The sequence below is a fragment of the Mandrillus leucophaeus genome, unplaced genomic scaffold, assembly GCF_000951045.1.
Source record: "Mandrillus leucophaeus isolate KB7577 unplaced genomic scaffold, Mleu.le_1.0 Scaffold596, whole genome shotgun sequence".
NCBI lineage: Eukaryota > Metazoa > Chordata > Mammalia > Primates > Cercopithecidae > Mandrillus > Mandrillus leucophaeus.
Window position 1 is genome coordinate 2,879,217 of NW_012106430.1, and position 14,709 is coordinate 2,893,925.

A 14,709-nucleotide genomic window follows, 5' to 3' on the forward strand; every position below is an offset into this window, starting at 1 on the left:
TCCAGCAGCTGTTGTTTCCTGACTTTTTAATGATTGCCATTCTAACTGGTGTGAGATGGTATCTCATTGTGGTTTTGATTTGCATTTCTCTGATGACCAGCGATGATGAGCATTTTTTCATGTGTCTGTTGGCTGTATGTGAACAGACATTTTTCAAAAGAAGACATATGCGTAGCCCACAAGCATATGAATAAAAGTTCAACATCACTGATCATTAGAGAAACGAAAATCAAAACCACAATGAGACACTAACTCACACTAGTCAGAATGGCTATTATTAAAATGTCAAAAAATAACTGATGCTAGCAATGTTGGGGAGGAAAGGGAACACTTATACACTGCTGATGGGAGTGTAAATTAGCTCAACTATTGTGGAAAGCAGTGTGATGATTCCTCAAAGAGCTAAACAGAACTACCATTCAACCCAACAATCCCATTACTGGGTATATACCCAAAGGAATACAAATCATTCTACCACAAAAACACATGCACATGTATGTTCCCTGCAGCACTACTCACAATAGCAAAGGCACGGAATCTACCTAAGACTGAATAAAGAAAAGATGGTACATATACACTACAGAATACAATGCAGCCATTAAAAAAAACGAGATCAGATCTCTTGCAGGAACATGGATCAAGCTGTAGGCCACAGATTAGAAGACTCAACGTTGTCAGGATCTCAATTCATCCAAAGTTGTTCTATATATTGAATACCATCCTAATAAAAGTATCAACATGCTTTTCTGCACAAACTGAATCTAAAATATACAGAAACGTAAAAGAAACTAGAGCAGCCAAAACAATCTTGAAAAAATGCAGATGGAAAATGCACATTTCCTAATTTTAAGCCTTCTATAAAGCTATAATAATCAAGACAATGTGGTTTTAGAGTAAGGATTAAACAAACAGATCAATGGAGCACAAATGAGTATCCAGAACAGATGATACACATACGGTTAATTGATTTTTATCTAATACATAAATCAATTTGGGAAAGGGAAGTCTTTCAAACAAATGATGCTAACATAACTGTATAAACTATAAAAAATTATAAACATTGACCCTTATTTCATTTCACACATAAAAATTAATTCAAGATGTACAAGACAGAACTATAAAGCTTTGAGATTAAAATACATGAGAGAAAGAGAGCAAAGCAAGATGGTGGAATAGAAAGCTGCAAAAAGTGCCCCCCTCCACGCAGGAACACCAAATTTAACAACTCTCTACACACATACACAAAACTTACCTAAGAACCAAAAATCAGTTGAGCACTCAAAAGTACCTGGTTCCAATTTTGTATTACTGGAAGACACAATGAAAAGGGCAGGAAAGACAGTCTTGAATTGTGATCTCCACCCTTCCCCCATTGCCCAAGAGCTGTGTGGCACAGAGAATCTGTGTGCTTGGGGAGAGGGAATGCAGCAACGTGAGACTTTGCACTGAACTTTGTGCTGCCCCATCAGAGCAAAAAGCAGAACCGGACTGCACCTACCTGACGCATGCCCATAGAGGAAGCATTTGGACTGGCCCTCAACAGAGGGGAATCGCCCATCCCAGCAGTTGGAACCTGAGTTCCAACAAGCCTCATCACGAGCTGGAGCGCTCTGGGATTCTAATAAACTTCAAAGGGAGTCTAGGCTACAAGGAATGCAGCGCCTAGGTGAGTCCTTCAGCTGAGCTGTGCTCAGAGCCAGTGGACCAGGGGAGCACACAACCTACTAAGACACCAGCTAGGGGCCAGGTGCGGTGGCTCACGCCTGTAATCCCAACACTTTGGGAGGCCGAGGCAGGTGAATCACGAAGTCAGGAGATCAAGACCATCCTGGATAACACAGTGAAACCCCGTCTCTACCAAAAAAAAAACATACAAAAAATTAGCCAGGCATAGTGGCAGGCACCTGTAGTCCCAGCTACTTGGGAGGCTGAGACAGGAGAATGGCGTGAACCTGGGTGGCGGAGCTAGCAGTGAGCTGAGATCGCGCCACTGCACTCCAGTCTGGGCAACAGAGCGAGATTCCATCTCAAAAAAAAAAAAAAGACAGACACCATCCAGGGCGGCTAATGGAGTACATGCACCAACACTCCCCCAACCCCAGGCTACACAGGTCGTGGCTTTACAAGAGACCCTTTCTTCACTTCAGGACAGGAGAGGGAAGAACAAAGAGAACTTTGTCTTGCATCTTGGATACCAGCTTAGCCACAGGGCAGGGCACAGCACAGATCTGTGAGGACCCCATTTCCAGGCTCCTGGATGACATTTCTAGACACACCCTGGGCCACAAAGTAACCTGATACCTTGAAGAGAAAGACCCAGTCATGACAGGACCAACACCTGCTGAATAAAGGGCCGCTGGGCCATGAATAACCAGCAGCAATACCCAGAAACTATGCCATGGGCCTCTGGGTGAGACTCTGAGATGTGCTGGCTTAAGGTAAGATACAGCACATTCCCCACTGTGGTAGCTACAATGACAGACTTCATCTACTTGATAAAAGCAAAGGGAAAAGTAAAGGAGATTTTGCCTGGCACCTTAGGTACCAGCTCAGCCACAGGGGGTGGAGCACCATGAGGGGTCCTAAGTCCCTTGGCTCTTGGATGGCATTTCTGGACCTGCTCTGGGACTGCCCTGAAGAGTGAGTCTCAGGCCCGGCAACCTTCACCATGAGCTGACTGAAGAGCCCTGGGGACTTAAGTGAACATCAGTGGAAACCTAGAAGTATGTCCTGTGGGTCTGTAGTGCTGGTGGCCACAGATTGAGGCTCCTCTGCCTGTGGAAAGTGGAGGGAAGAATGGGAAGAACTGCACCTCATGCTTTGACTGCCAACTCACAGCTGTATAACAGAACACCAAGTAGACTTCTAAGGTTTCTCACTCCAGTCTGTGGCTCCTAGATGGCATCTCTGGACACATCTGGGGTCTGGAGAACTCGCTGCCCCGAGGAAAAGACACAAACCTATCTTGCTTTTCTACCTGCTGATCGTACAGCTACAGGGCCTTGGGCAAACATAGTCAGTAGCCAGATGGTGGTAACAGCAGGACAAGACCTAGTGCTGTGCAGGCTTCAGGTCTGACTAGCACAGTCACAGTGGTAGAGGACACAGGGTTGCTTGTGTCACTCTATTCCCAGCTTTAGGTAGCTCAGAACAGACAGAGAGAGATTCTGTTTGTTTGGGAGAAAGTAAGGGAAGAGAACAAGAGCCTCTGTATGGTAATCCAGAGAATTCACCCACATCTTGTCCAAGACCATCAAGGCAGTACCTCTGCAGGTCTGCAAGAACCAAGCATTACTAGGTTTAGGGTGCCTCCTAAAGCAGATACAGCTTAGATCGCAACACTCAAGTCCTTTCAAATATCTGAAATAAGCCAAGCATAGAAAGATAAACATCACTTGTTCTCACTTATCAGTGGTACCTAAAAATTAAAAGAATTTAACTCATGGAGATAGAGCGTAATCTGAGGGTGTGAAGGGTGGTGGGGGTGGAAGGAATGGGGATGGTTGATGGGTACAAACAAACAGAAAGAATGAATAAAACCTAATATTTGCTAGCACAACACGGTGACTGTAGTTACAGTAAAAAATAATTTGATGGTACATTTTAAAATAGCTAAAAGAGTATAATTGAATTGTTTGAAACACAAAGGATAAACGCTTGAGGGGATGAATACCCCATTTACCCTGATGCGATTATTACTCAATGCCTGTTGGTATCAAAGTATCTCATGTACCCTATAAATATACTAACCTACAAGATACCTATAAAATTTTTCAATTAAGAATTTTTAAAAACAATAAAAATAATAAAAAATAAATACATTGTTATCATTACAACCTTGGGGTAGGCAGGCAAAGATTACTTAAAGAGGATACAAAAGGCACTAAGCATAAAAAAATAAGAAATTGGAATTCATTAAAATTTCAAACTTCAGCATAAAAAGACAAGTCACAGACAAGGATTAATACTCCCAATATCTATTATCTGACAATGGACTCATAGCCAAAATATGCACAAATTCCTACAACTCAATTACTAAAAAAAAAAAAAATTCAAAAATGAGTAGAAGACTTGAACAGACATGTCACGAAAGAAAATATGAGATCTAATACACATGTGGAAAAGGGCTCAATATTATTGATCATCAGGGAAATACAAATTAAAATCATAACAAGACACCATTTTATATTTATTAGAATGGTTAAAAGTAATGAGACTGACAACACCAAATGACAACAAAAATGTGAAGCAACTGGAAAACTTATGAACAACTGTAAAAGTATTATAGAGGTATTATTTACAATAGCCCAAAACTGGAGACCACCCAAATATTCATCAACAGAAAAAAAAACACATTTTATTATATTCATACAATGGAATCCTACTTAGCAATAAAGAAGACCCAACTACTGTTATATGCAACAATAAACATGAATTTCAAAAGCCTTAGGCGAAGCGAAACCATATACAAAAAAGCCACATCCTGGCCAGTTGCGGTGGCTCACACCTGTAATCTCAGCACTTTGGGAGGCCAAGACGGGCAGATCACCTAAGGTTGGGAGTTCAAGACCAGCCTGGCCAACCTGGAGAAATCCTATCTCTACTAAAAATACAAAATTAGCCAGGCATGGTGGCGCATGCCTGTAGTCCCAGCTACTCAGGAGGCTGAGGCAGAAGAATCGCTTGAACCTGGGAGCGGGAGGGTGCAGTGAGCTGAGATCGCGCTATTGCACTCCAGCCTGGGCAACAAGAGTGAAACTCTGTCTCCAAAAAAAAAACAAAGCTACATCCTGTATAATCCTATTCATTTGAAATTTAAAAACATGTAAAACTCATTATGGTGACAGAAATCACAACGATTTTCTATGGGTATGGGATGAATCAGAAGGGGGCCCAAGGAAACTCTCTTGGAGGATGGAAATGCTATTTAGTTTGATTGGGTTACGATTACATAGGTATATATATTTATCAAAAATCACTAAACTATATACTGAAAATCTATGCATTTCATTGTATGCATAATTTTAGCTCAACAAAGTATTGTCAGGGAGAAAAAGAAAAAACAAAACAACTTAACCAGACTTCTAGTTCAGGATGTCAGAATGACCACAGTATTTTTCTTCTCCCCATAAATGGGTACTAGGAGGGAAAATGAGAGGATGTTCTGGATCACTGGTATTGTTCTAGTTATCTTGTCCTGAATGATGATTATATAGGTGTTTCAACTTTGGGATAATTTACCTATTTATACTCATGATTTGTACATTCTTCTATATATATGTTATATCCAATTGTTTAAAATGAGCCAATGAATCAGGTACACCCTACAATCCACCGCTGTACAAAAGTTCTATCTAGCTACTGAATTTTCGCTAAGGATGTTAAATTTACCAAATAACGGTTTGGTTTCTAAATCAAAACAAAAGTGAAAACACTCCTTAGCTCTGATGATCTGCACTAGTCCCACTGTAGGCCTAAAATACCAGCTTTTCAGCTCCCAATAAAATGCACACATGAAAGTGACTTCACAAAAGACTGTAAGATAGATACACTCTAGGTAACTGCTAAGCATCCCAATAATATATGAACACATTTTCTTATCCCATCATTACCCTGATATTCTATAGTATGTTTGCTGAAAATGTATCCACCAGGCTTCTCAAAATAAACTGTAACTTTTTTCTGAGACGGATTCTTCCTCTGTCACCCAGGCTGGGGTGCAGTGGCGCCATCTCAGCTCACTGCAAGCTCCGCCTCCCAGGTTCCAGGTTCACACCATTCTCCTGCTTCAGCCTCCCGAGTAGCTGGGACTACAGGCGCTGGCCACCACATCGGGCTAATCTTTTTGTATTTTTAGTAGAGACGGGGTTTCACCGTGTTAGCCAGGATGGTCTCAATCTTCTGACCTTGTGATTCGCCCATCTCAGCCTTCCAAAGTGCTGGGATTACAGGCGTGAGACACTGCACCTGGCCAATAAACTGTAACTTCTATACAATTTATGTGTCAGAGAGCTTGTTTTTGCCAAACCTTCATTTGGACCTCTGCTAGACTACCAAATTCCCTGAATATTTTTTGAGAATAACAACATGTAAAATCTGATGCTGAAGTGTTGTGGAGGTAGCTAAATTCAAACATCAAATATATATAATGCAGGCAATTAACACAACTATTCTATATTATCTGATGGTATTTAGCATTAGAGAAAACAGGTTGGTTAATCAAGACAAATAAAGGTCAAGGTCACAAAGGAATTGGTGGGGATGGGGTGGTTTGGTGAGTTTAAGTGAAATGACTAACTATGGGATCTGAGAGTAAAAGAGGAGAAAATGAAACCAAGAGACTTAAATTACTAGGACCAAAAATCAAACAGCACACTTATCACAATTCAAGCAGCAAAAGTGGTAGAAAGGCAAGATGTTATAGTGAAAAAAGAAGAGTTTCAGAGTTCAAGACATATTTCATCTAAATTGTATACCTGAAAATGAATATAGGAGTATCTACCATTAGAATTATCAACCTATTGTATGGTTCCTGACCCAAAGTAGAATCTGAATAAATAAAAGGTAACTGTTATAAGTTGATGAAATAAATGCAAATTACTTTTAACTTTTACCTAGAAGACAATTACAAACTCACATCTACTGAGAAAAAAAATAAAACTTATTCCAAGCCAACTATAAATAACATATAGCCCAAATGATATTTTTAGATTATCCAATCAAATGTTCTCTTCTTTTCTTAAGGCTAAATTAAAGTTGATTGGACAGATATTACACATGCAAATATATAACTATATATACTCAAAACAAAATTTCACTTTTTTCTGGAGCAATTTTAAATCACAAGTACCATGGTTTATATAATTTTTTTCTACATCTGACGATTTCTACACTGTCCTTATAACTCAATATTGACTACAATGAGATTAACCACAAATCTAAAGGTGGCAGATTACTTATAAAAATAGATTTGCTCTTCTTACTGCAGACACAGCCAAAGCAAGAAAACAGTATTCAGTAAGACAATAGAATTTTTAGTACTCACAAACAATGGGAAAGATTAAATAATGTTAACAGTGAAGTTTGGTCTTGGCACCACATTAACTCATTAGGTGCCATATTACACATTATACATTCATAGCATCAACTGATTCCTGAATGCAAATTTTAACAATTCTCCAATCAGCAAATGTATTAACCGCAGCTCTGCCAATGATAAAATGATATTTAAGGCAATATTCTTACCTGCCTCAACAGTTTCTCAATGGCCGACATTACCATAAGGCCTCTCCAAACTACTGGTTCATTTTCTTCAACCAGAAAGCCCATAGACATACTGCAACAGTAATACAAAAATACAACTAATTTGTATAAATTAATCAATATTATTCAGAAAAGAAACATTAAAAAAAATATATGCTCACCAAGCAATACCATAATTCAAGAGAGGCCTCATTAGGTTGCCTGGAAAAAAAAAAACAAAATCCTCTTTTAGAAGAATAAAACACAATATGTCAACATTCTGAATTGGGTTTTTTTTTTCATCTTTTTAGAAATATTATTTTTTCAATTAACAGAAATTGCATATGTTTATGGGGTACAATGTAATGTTATGATACATGTCTACATTGTGGTAGAATAATAAAAATAAATAATAAAACCATGCCAATTAGCATTCCACATCACCTCACTTACTTTTTTCTTTGCAGTAAAAACATTTAAAGTCTACTCTTGTAACAATGCTGAAATATACAAAAAATGATTGTTAACAATAGTCACCATGCTGTGCAACAGATCACTGGAACTTATTCCCCCCTCTAACTGAAACTTCGCACCACTTGACTAACATCTCCCCTTTGCCCATCCATCCTTCCAGGATCAAAGAATACCAAACTGGAAATACAAATAGGCTGCTCATATTGTGCAATTTAACTTTCAACTAAATATACCTCAATTTGCAACAGTTTAAACATTATACCAAGCATACTACTAATATTCCCAATAGACACAACATTGATAAATAGTTGAGACATAATTTTATTAAGAAATAATTCAAATAAAATTTTAAATATGTTTCTAAGAAACAGCCTCAATATCAGGCACAATTGCTCACACCTGTAATCCCAGCACTTTGGGAGGCTGAGGTGGGTGGATCACTTGAGGTCAGGAGTTCGAGACCAGCCTAGCCAACATGGTGAAATCCTGTCTTTACTAAAAATACAAAAATCAGCTGGGCATGGTGGTACACGCCTATAGTCCCAGCTATTCAGGAGGCTAACATGAAAGAATCACTTGGACCTGGGAGGCAGACATTGCAGTGAGCCCACATTGCGCCACTGCACTCCAGCTGGGTGACAGAGCAAGGCTCTGTCTCAAAAAAAAAATAAATATCCTCAATAAAATAACTCAACTACAATTTTACAATTTTTCTAAAAAATAGCCCCAGTAACTAATTTTGCCCACCAATTTTATTCATATACAAAGATACATAAATAGAAAAATTTTATATATATGCTAATCTAATATGTGCATACATATATGTGTATATTTGCATGCACACATACACATCTAATCAGTCCTTCCTACACTGGAGTGTTACTAGTTATTTGTTCCTTTACTTAGCTTAAAAAGTGTAAAAATCCACAAAAGTAGACAAACTCAATTTTGAAATCTGAGATGAAAAATTGCATTAATCTGTAGAGAAAAGCAATCTACTGCTTATGGTGAAATAAAAAAAAATTATATAGGCAACAAATGGTTACAATAAAATATAATTTGTGTTATCAAACTATGCAATCACCTTCACACCCACTCTTGCTTTCATATCCTACTTCTCCACCATAACAAACTACCACAGAAGCCATCTTAATTAATATGATTTGGACAAGTATTGAGCAAAAAGTTTAGAACAAAGTCATAAAACCTAGTAGTATCCTGTTTTCAGATTTCAAGATACGTTCTTCAGGGTTTTTCTCCTCTGTAAAGAGACTGAGACTGAAAACTGTATAAAGCATATATGCATGGATTATATAAGAAATCCTCGGCCGGGCACGTTGGCTGATGCCTGTAATCCCAGTGCTTTAGGAGGCCGAGGAGGGTGGATCACGAGGTCAGGAGATCGGGACCATCCTGGCTAACATGGTGAAACCCCGTCTCTACTAAAAATACAAAAACTTAGCCAGGTGTGGTGGCAGGCACCTGTAGTCCCAGCTACTCAGGAGGCTGAGGCAGGAGAATGGCATGAACCTGGAACCTGGAAGGCAGATATTGCAGTGAGTCAAGATCGTGCCACTGCACTCCAGCCTGGGCAACAGAGCAAGACTCCGACTCAAAAAAATAAAAAAAGAAAGAAATCCTCTGCCATACTTCATTCATTGAATCCCTACTCATAGAAAAAGCCATGGTCCTTCATTAAAGGAATATGCAAAGAGTATATGTTTATAGTTTTCTTCTTTAATTTCTGACTAAACTAACTAGTTCAATCTCCCCATACCTAATTTGAAAGCAATATATTTTTTCTATGTAATTTTCTCAATTCTTTCCAAAGCATCCAATTATAACCTTTCACTATCAGGGTTGGCAATATTTTCTGCCATTTTCTTCAATTACCATATGAATACAGATTAAAGAATCTGAATTATCACATGGTTTTTCACTTTTGATCTGCTAAAACCGTGAGTTACACTAAGAGATTTTTCCTAATTTGGAACCAAACTTGCTTTCCTGGATTAAACCCAATATAATTTTAATGTAGTTATTTTATACAATGCTGAATTTGGTCTGCTAATATTTGCTTAACATGATACCAGTATGTCAAAGAGATATCTGCACTCCTATGTTTACTGCAGCACTATTCACAACAGTCAAGATATGAAATCAACCTAAATGTCCAACAATAGATGAATGGATAAAGAAAAGTTGGTATATAGACACAACAGAATACTACGCATCCACTAAAAAGAATGAAATCCAACTAACTAGGGAGGTGAAAAATCTCTACAATGAGAATTACAAAACACTGCTCAAAGAACACAGAGATGAGACAAATAAATGGAGAAGCATCCCATGCTCATGGATAGGAAGAATCAATAACATTAAAATGGCTATACTCCCCAAGGCAATTTACAGATTCAATGCTATTCCTATCAATCTACCAATGACATTCTTCGCAGAACTAGAAAAAACTATTTTAAAATTCACAGGCAACCAAAAAATAGCCCAAATAGCCAAGGCAATCCTAAGCAAGAAAACAAAGCTGGAGGAATCATGCTACCCAACTTCAAACTATACTACAGGGCTACCATAACCAAAACAGCATGCTATTGGTACAAAAGCAGGCACATGGACCAATGGAACAGAATAAAGAGCCCAGAAATAAGGCCACACAACTACAACCATCTGATTTTCAATAAAGCTGACAAAAACAAGCAATGGGGAAAAGATTCTCTATTCCATAAAAGGTGCTGGGATAAGTGGCTAGTCATAAGTAGAAGATTGAAGCTGGAACCCTTTCTTACACCACATATAAAAATCAACTCAAGATGGATTAAAGACTTAAATGTAAAAGCCAAAACTATAAAAATCCTGCAAGACAACCTAGGTATTGCCATCCTGGACATAGGAATGGGCAAAAATTTCATGACAAAGAAAGCAAAAGCAATCACAACAAAAGCAAAAATTGAAAAGTGGGATCTAATTAAACTTAAGAGATTCTGCACAGCAAAAGGAACTATCAACAGAGTAAACAGACAACCTATAAAATGGTAGAAAACCTTTGTAAATTATACATCTGACAAAGGTCTAACATCAAGCCTCTATAAGGAAGTTAAATTTATCAGAGAAAAACAAACAACCCCATTAAAAGTGGGCAAAGGACATGAACAGATATTTCTCAAAAGAAGACATACATGCAGCCAACACACATATGAAAAAAAATCAATATCACTGATCATGAGAGAAATGTAAATAAAGATCACAATGAGATACCAACTCACACCAGTCAGAATGGCTATTATTAAAATACCAGAAAATTACAGATGTTGGCAAGGTTACGGGGAAAAGGCAACACCTACACACTAGTGATGGAAGTGTAAATTAGCTCAACCATTCTGGAAAGCATATGGTGATTCCTCAAAGAGCTAAACACAGAATTACCATTCAACCCAGCAATTCCATTACTGGGCATATACCCAGAGGAATATAAATCATTCTACCATAAAGACACATGCACACGAATGTTCACTGCAGCACTATTCACGATACCAAAGACATTAAATCAACCTAAATACCCATCAATGACAGATTGGATAAAGAAAATGTGGTACATATATACCATGGAATACCAGGCAGTCACAAAAAAAAAAAAAAAGATCATGTCTTTTGCAGGAAGATGGATGGAGCTGGAGGCCATCATCCTTAGCAAACTAATGCAGGAACAGAAACCCAAATACCACGTGTTCCCACTTACAAGTGGAAGCTAAATGATAAGAACTTACAGACACAACGAAGGAAACAAGACAGTGGGGTCTACCTGACAGGGGAAAATGGGAGGAGGAAGAGAGCAAAAAATATAACTATTGAGTACTAGGTTTAATATCTGGGAAATGAAATAATATGTACAACAAACCCCTGTGATATATTTAGCTAAGTAACAAACCTTCATATGAACTTGCAAACATAAAATAAAAGTTTAAAAAATAAAAGGAATGAAATTCTGTCATTTTCACACACATGAATAAGCCTGGAGGACATTAAGTGAAATAAGCCAGACACAGAAATTCAAATCCTACATGCATTAACAATAATGTATTATGTATCTCAAAATAGCTTATAATATTTTAAATGTTCCCACAATAAGGAAATAATGTTTGAAGTGATTAATCTCCTCATTACCTTGATTTAATTATGATACAATGCAATATATATACCAACACATAAAATTGTGCACCATAAATATATACAACTATGTGTCAATTAAAAATAAAACTAAAGCCAGGCACAGTGGTACATGCCTGTAGTCTTGGCTACTCAGGAGGCTGAGGTGCGAGAGTCAATTGAGCCCAGGAGTTTGAGTCCAGCCTGAGTAACATAGTGAGACCCCATGTCTAAAAATAAAATAAATAAAAATCATTTTAAAATTTAATAAATAAGGAGCAGGGCAAGATGGTGAAATAGGAACAGCTCTGGTCTGCAGCTCCCAGCAAGACCAATGCAGAAGGCAGGTGATTTCTGCATTTCCAACTGAGGTACCCAGTTCATCTCACTGGAACTGGTTAGACAGTGAGGGCAGCCCACTGAGGGTAGGCAGAAGCAGGGTGGGGCATCGCCTCACCTGGGAAGTGCAAGGGGCTGGGGACCTCCCTCCCCTAGCCAAAGGAAGCCCTGAGGGACTGTGCTATCCAGCTCAGCTACTAGGCTTTTCCCACGGTTTTTGTAACCTGTAGACCAGGAAATTCCCTTGAGTGCCTACACTACCAGGGCCCTGGGTTTCAAGCACAAAACTGGGCAGCTGCTTGGGCAGACACAGAGCTAGTTGCAGGAGTGTTTCTTCATACCCCAGTGGCACCTGGCACCCCAGTGAGACAGAACCATTCACTCCCCTGGAAAGGGGCTGAAGCCAGGAGCCAAGTGGTCTTAGTGAGTCCCACCCCCACACAGCCCCACAAGCTAAGATCCACTGGCTTGAAATTCTCGCTGCCAGCACGGCAGTCTGAAGTTGACCTGGGACAACAGAGCTTAGCGCAGAGAGGGGCAACAAGGAATACTGAGGCTAGAGTAGGTGATCTTCCCCTCACCATATTAAGGAAGCCGCCAGGAAGTTCAGACTGAGATTCCTCCTCACTGGGCAGGGGATCTCTGAAAGAAAGGCAGCAGCCCCATTCAGGGGCTTATAGATAAAACCCCCATCTCCCTGGCACAGAGCTCCTGGGGGAAGGAGTGGCTATGGGCACTGCTTCAACAGACTTAAACATTCCTGCCTCCTGGCTCTGAGGAAAGCAGGGGATCTCTTAGCACAGCATTCGAGCTCTGCTAAGGGACAGACTACCTCCTCAAGTGGGTCCCTGACACCTGTGTCTCCTGACTGGGAGATACCTCCCAGCAGGAGTTGATAGACACCTCATACAGGAGAGCTCCAGCTGGTATCTGGCGGGTGCCCCTCTGGGACGAAGCTTCCAGAGGAAGTAGCAGGCAGCAATCTTTGCTGTTCTGCAGCCTTCGCTGGTGATACCCAGGCAAACAGGGTCTGGAGTGGACCTCCAGCAAACTCCAGCAGAAGTGCAGAATAGGGGCCTGACTGTTAGAAGGAAAACTAACAAACAGAAAGCAATAACGTCAACATTAACAAAAAGCACTCCTATGCAAAAAACCTATCCTAAGGTCAGCAGCATCAAAGATCAAAGATAGATAAATCCACAAAGATGAGGAAAACCCAGCACAAAAATGCAGAAAATTCCAAAACCAGAATGCCTCTTCTCCTCCAAGTGATCACAACTCCTCTCCAGAAAGTGCACAAAACTGAGCGGAGAAAAGTGTATGACGAATTGACAGAAGTAGGCAGAAGGTGGGTAATAATAACAAATTCCTGCACACTAAAGGAGCATTTTCTAAGTCAATGGAAGGAAGCTAAGAACCTTGATAAAAGGTTACAGGAAATGCTAACTAGAATAACCAGTTTAGAGAAGAAGACAAATGACCTGATGGTGCTGAAAAACAAAGCACGAGAACTTCATGAAGCATATACCTGCATCGATCAAGTGGAAGAAAGGATATCAGAGATTGAAGATCAACTTAATGAAATAAAGCATGAAGACAAGATTACAGAAAAATGAATGAAAAGGAAAGGACAAAGCCTTCAAGAAATATGGGACTATGTGTAAAGACTAAACCTATGACTGATTGGTGTACATGAAAGTGATGGGGAGAATGGAACCAAGTTGGAAAACACTCTTCAGGATACTATCCAGGAGAACTTCCCCAACCCAACAAGAAACGCAAACATTCAAATTCAGGAAATACAAACACCACTAACATAACCCTCGATAAAAATAACCCCAAGACACAGAATCGTCAGATTCACCAAGGTTGAAATGAAGGATAAAATGTTAAGGGAAACGAGAGAGAAAGGTCAGATTACCTACAAAAGGAAGCCTACCAGACTAATAGTAGATCTCTCTGCAGAAGCCCTACAAGCCAGAAGAGAATGGGGGCCAACATTGAACAGTCTTAAAGAAAAGAATTTTCAACCCAGAATTTCATATACAGCCAAACTAAGCTTCATAAGTGAAAGAGAAATAAAATCCTTTAGAGACAAGTAAATACTGAGGGATTTTGTCACCACCAGGCCTCTGTACAAGAGCTCCTGAAGGAAGCATTAAATATGGAAAGGAAAAACCAGTACCAGCCACTGCAAAAACATACCAAAATATAAAGACCAATGGCACTATAAAGAAACCACATCAACTAATATGCGAAATAACCAGCCAGCATCATGATCAAATTCACACATAACAATATTAACCTTGGCCGCGAGCAGTGGCTCACGCCTGTAATCCCAGCACTTTGGGAGGCCAAGGCAGGCAGATCACAAGGTCAGGAGTTCAAGACCAGCCTGACCAATATGGAGAAACCACACCTCTACTAGGAATACAAAACTTAGCTGAGTGTGGTGGTGCACACCTGTAGTCCCAGCTTCTAAGGAGGCTGAGGCAG

At 39.5% G+C, this 14,709-nt stretch overlaps 1 protein-coding gene across 2 annotated transcripts in view; it reads right to left on the reverse strand.

The window, feature by feature from the left end:
• NUBPL (nucleotide binding protein-like) overlaps nt 1-14,709 on the reverse strand; it is a 243,649-nt gene that overhangs the window by 191,084 nt on the left and 37,856 nt on the right. For both annotated transcript variants that reach the window (XM_011999523.1, XM_011999524.1), the window contains exons 2-3: nt 7,425-7,464; nt 7,246-7,336 (exon numbers count right to left, since the gene is read on the reverse strand). In XM_011999523.1, the coding sequence (XP_011854913.1) occupies nt 7,246-7,336; nt 7,425-7,456 (123 nt within the window). In that variant the 5' untranslated portion in view covers nt 7,457-7,464. The remainder of the gene's footprint in view (nt 1-7,245; nt 7,337-7,424; nt 7,465-14,709) is intronic.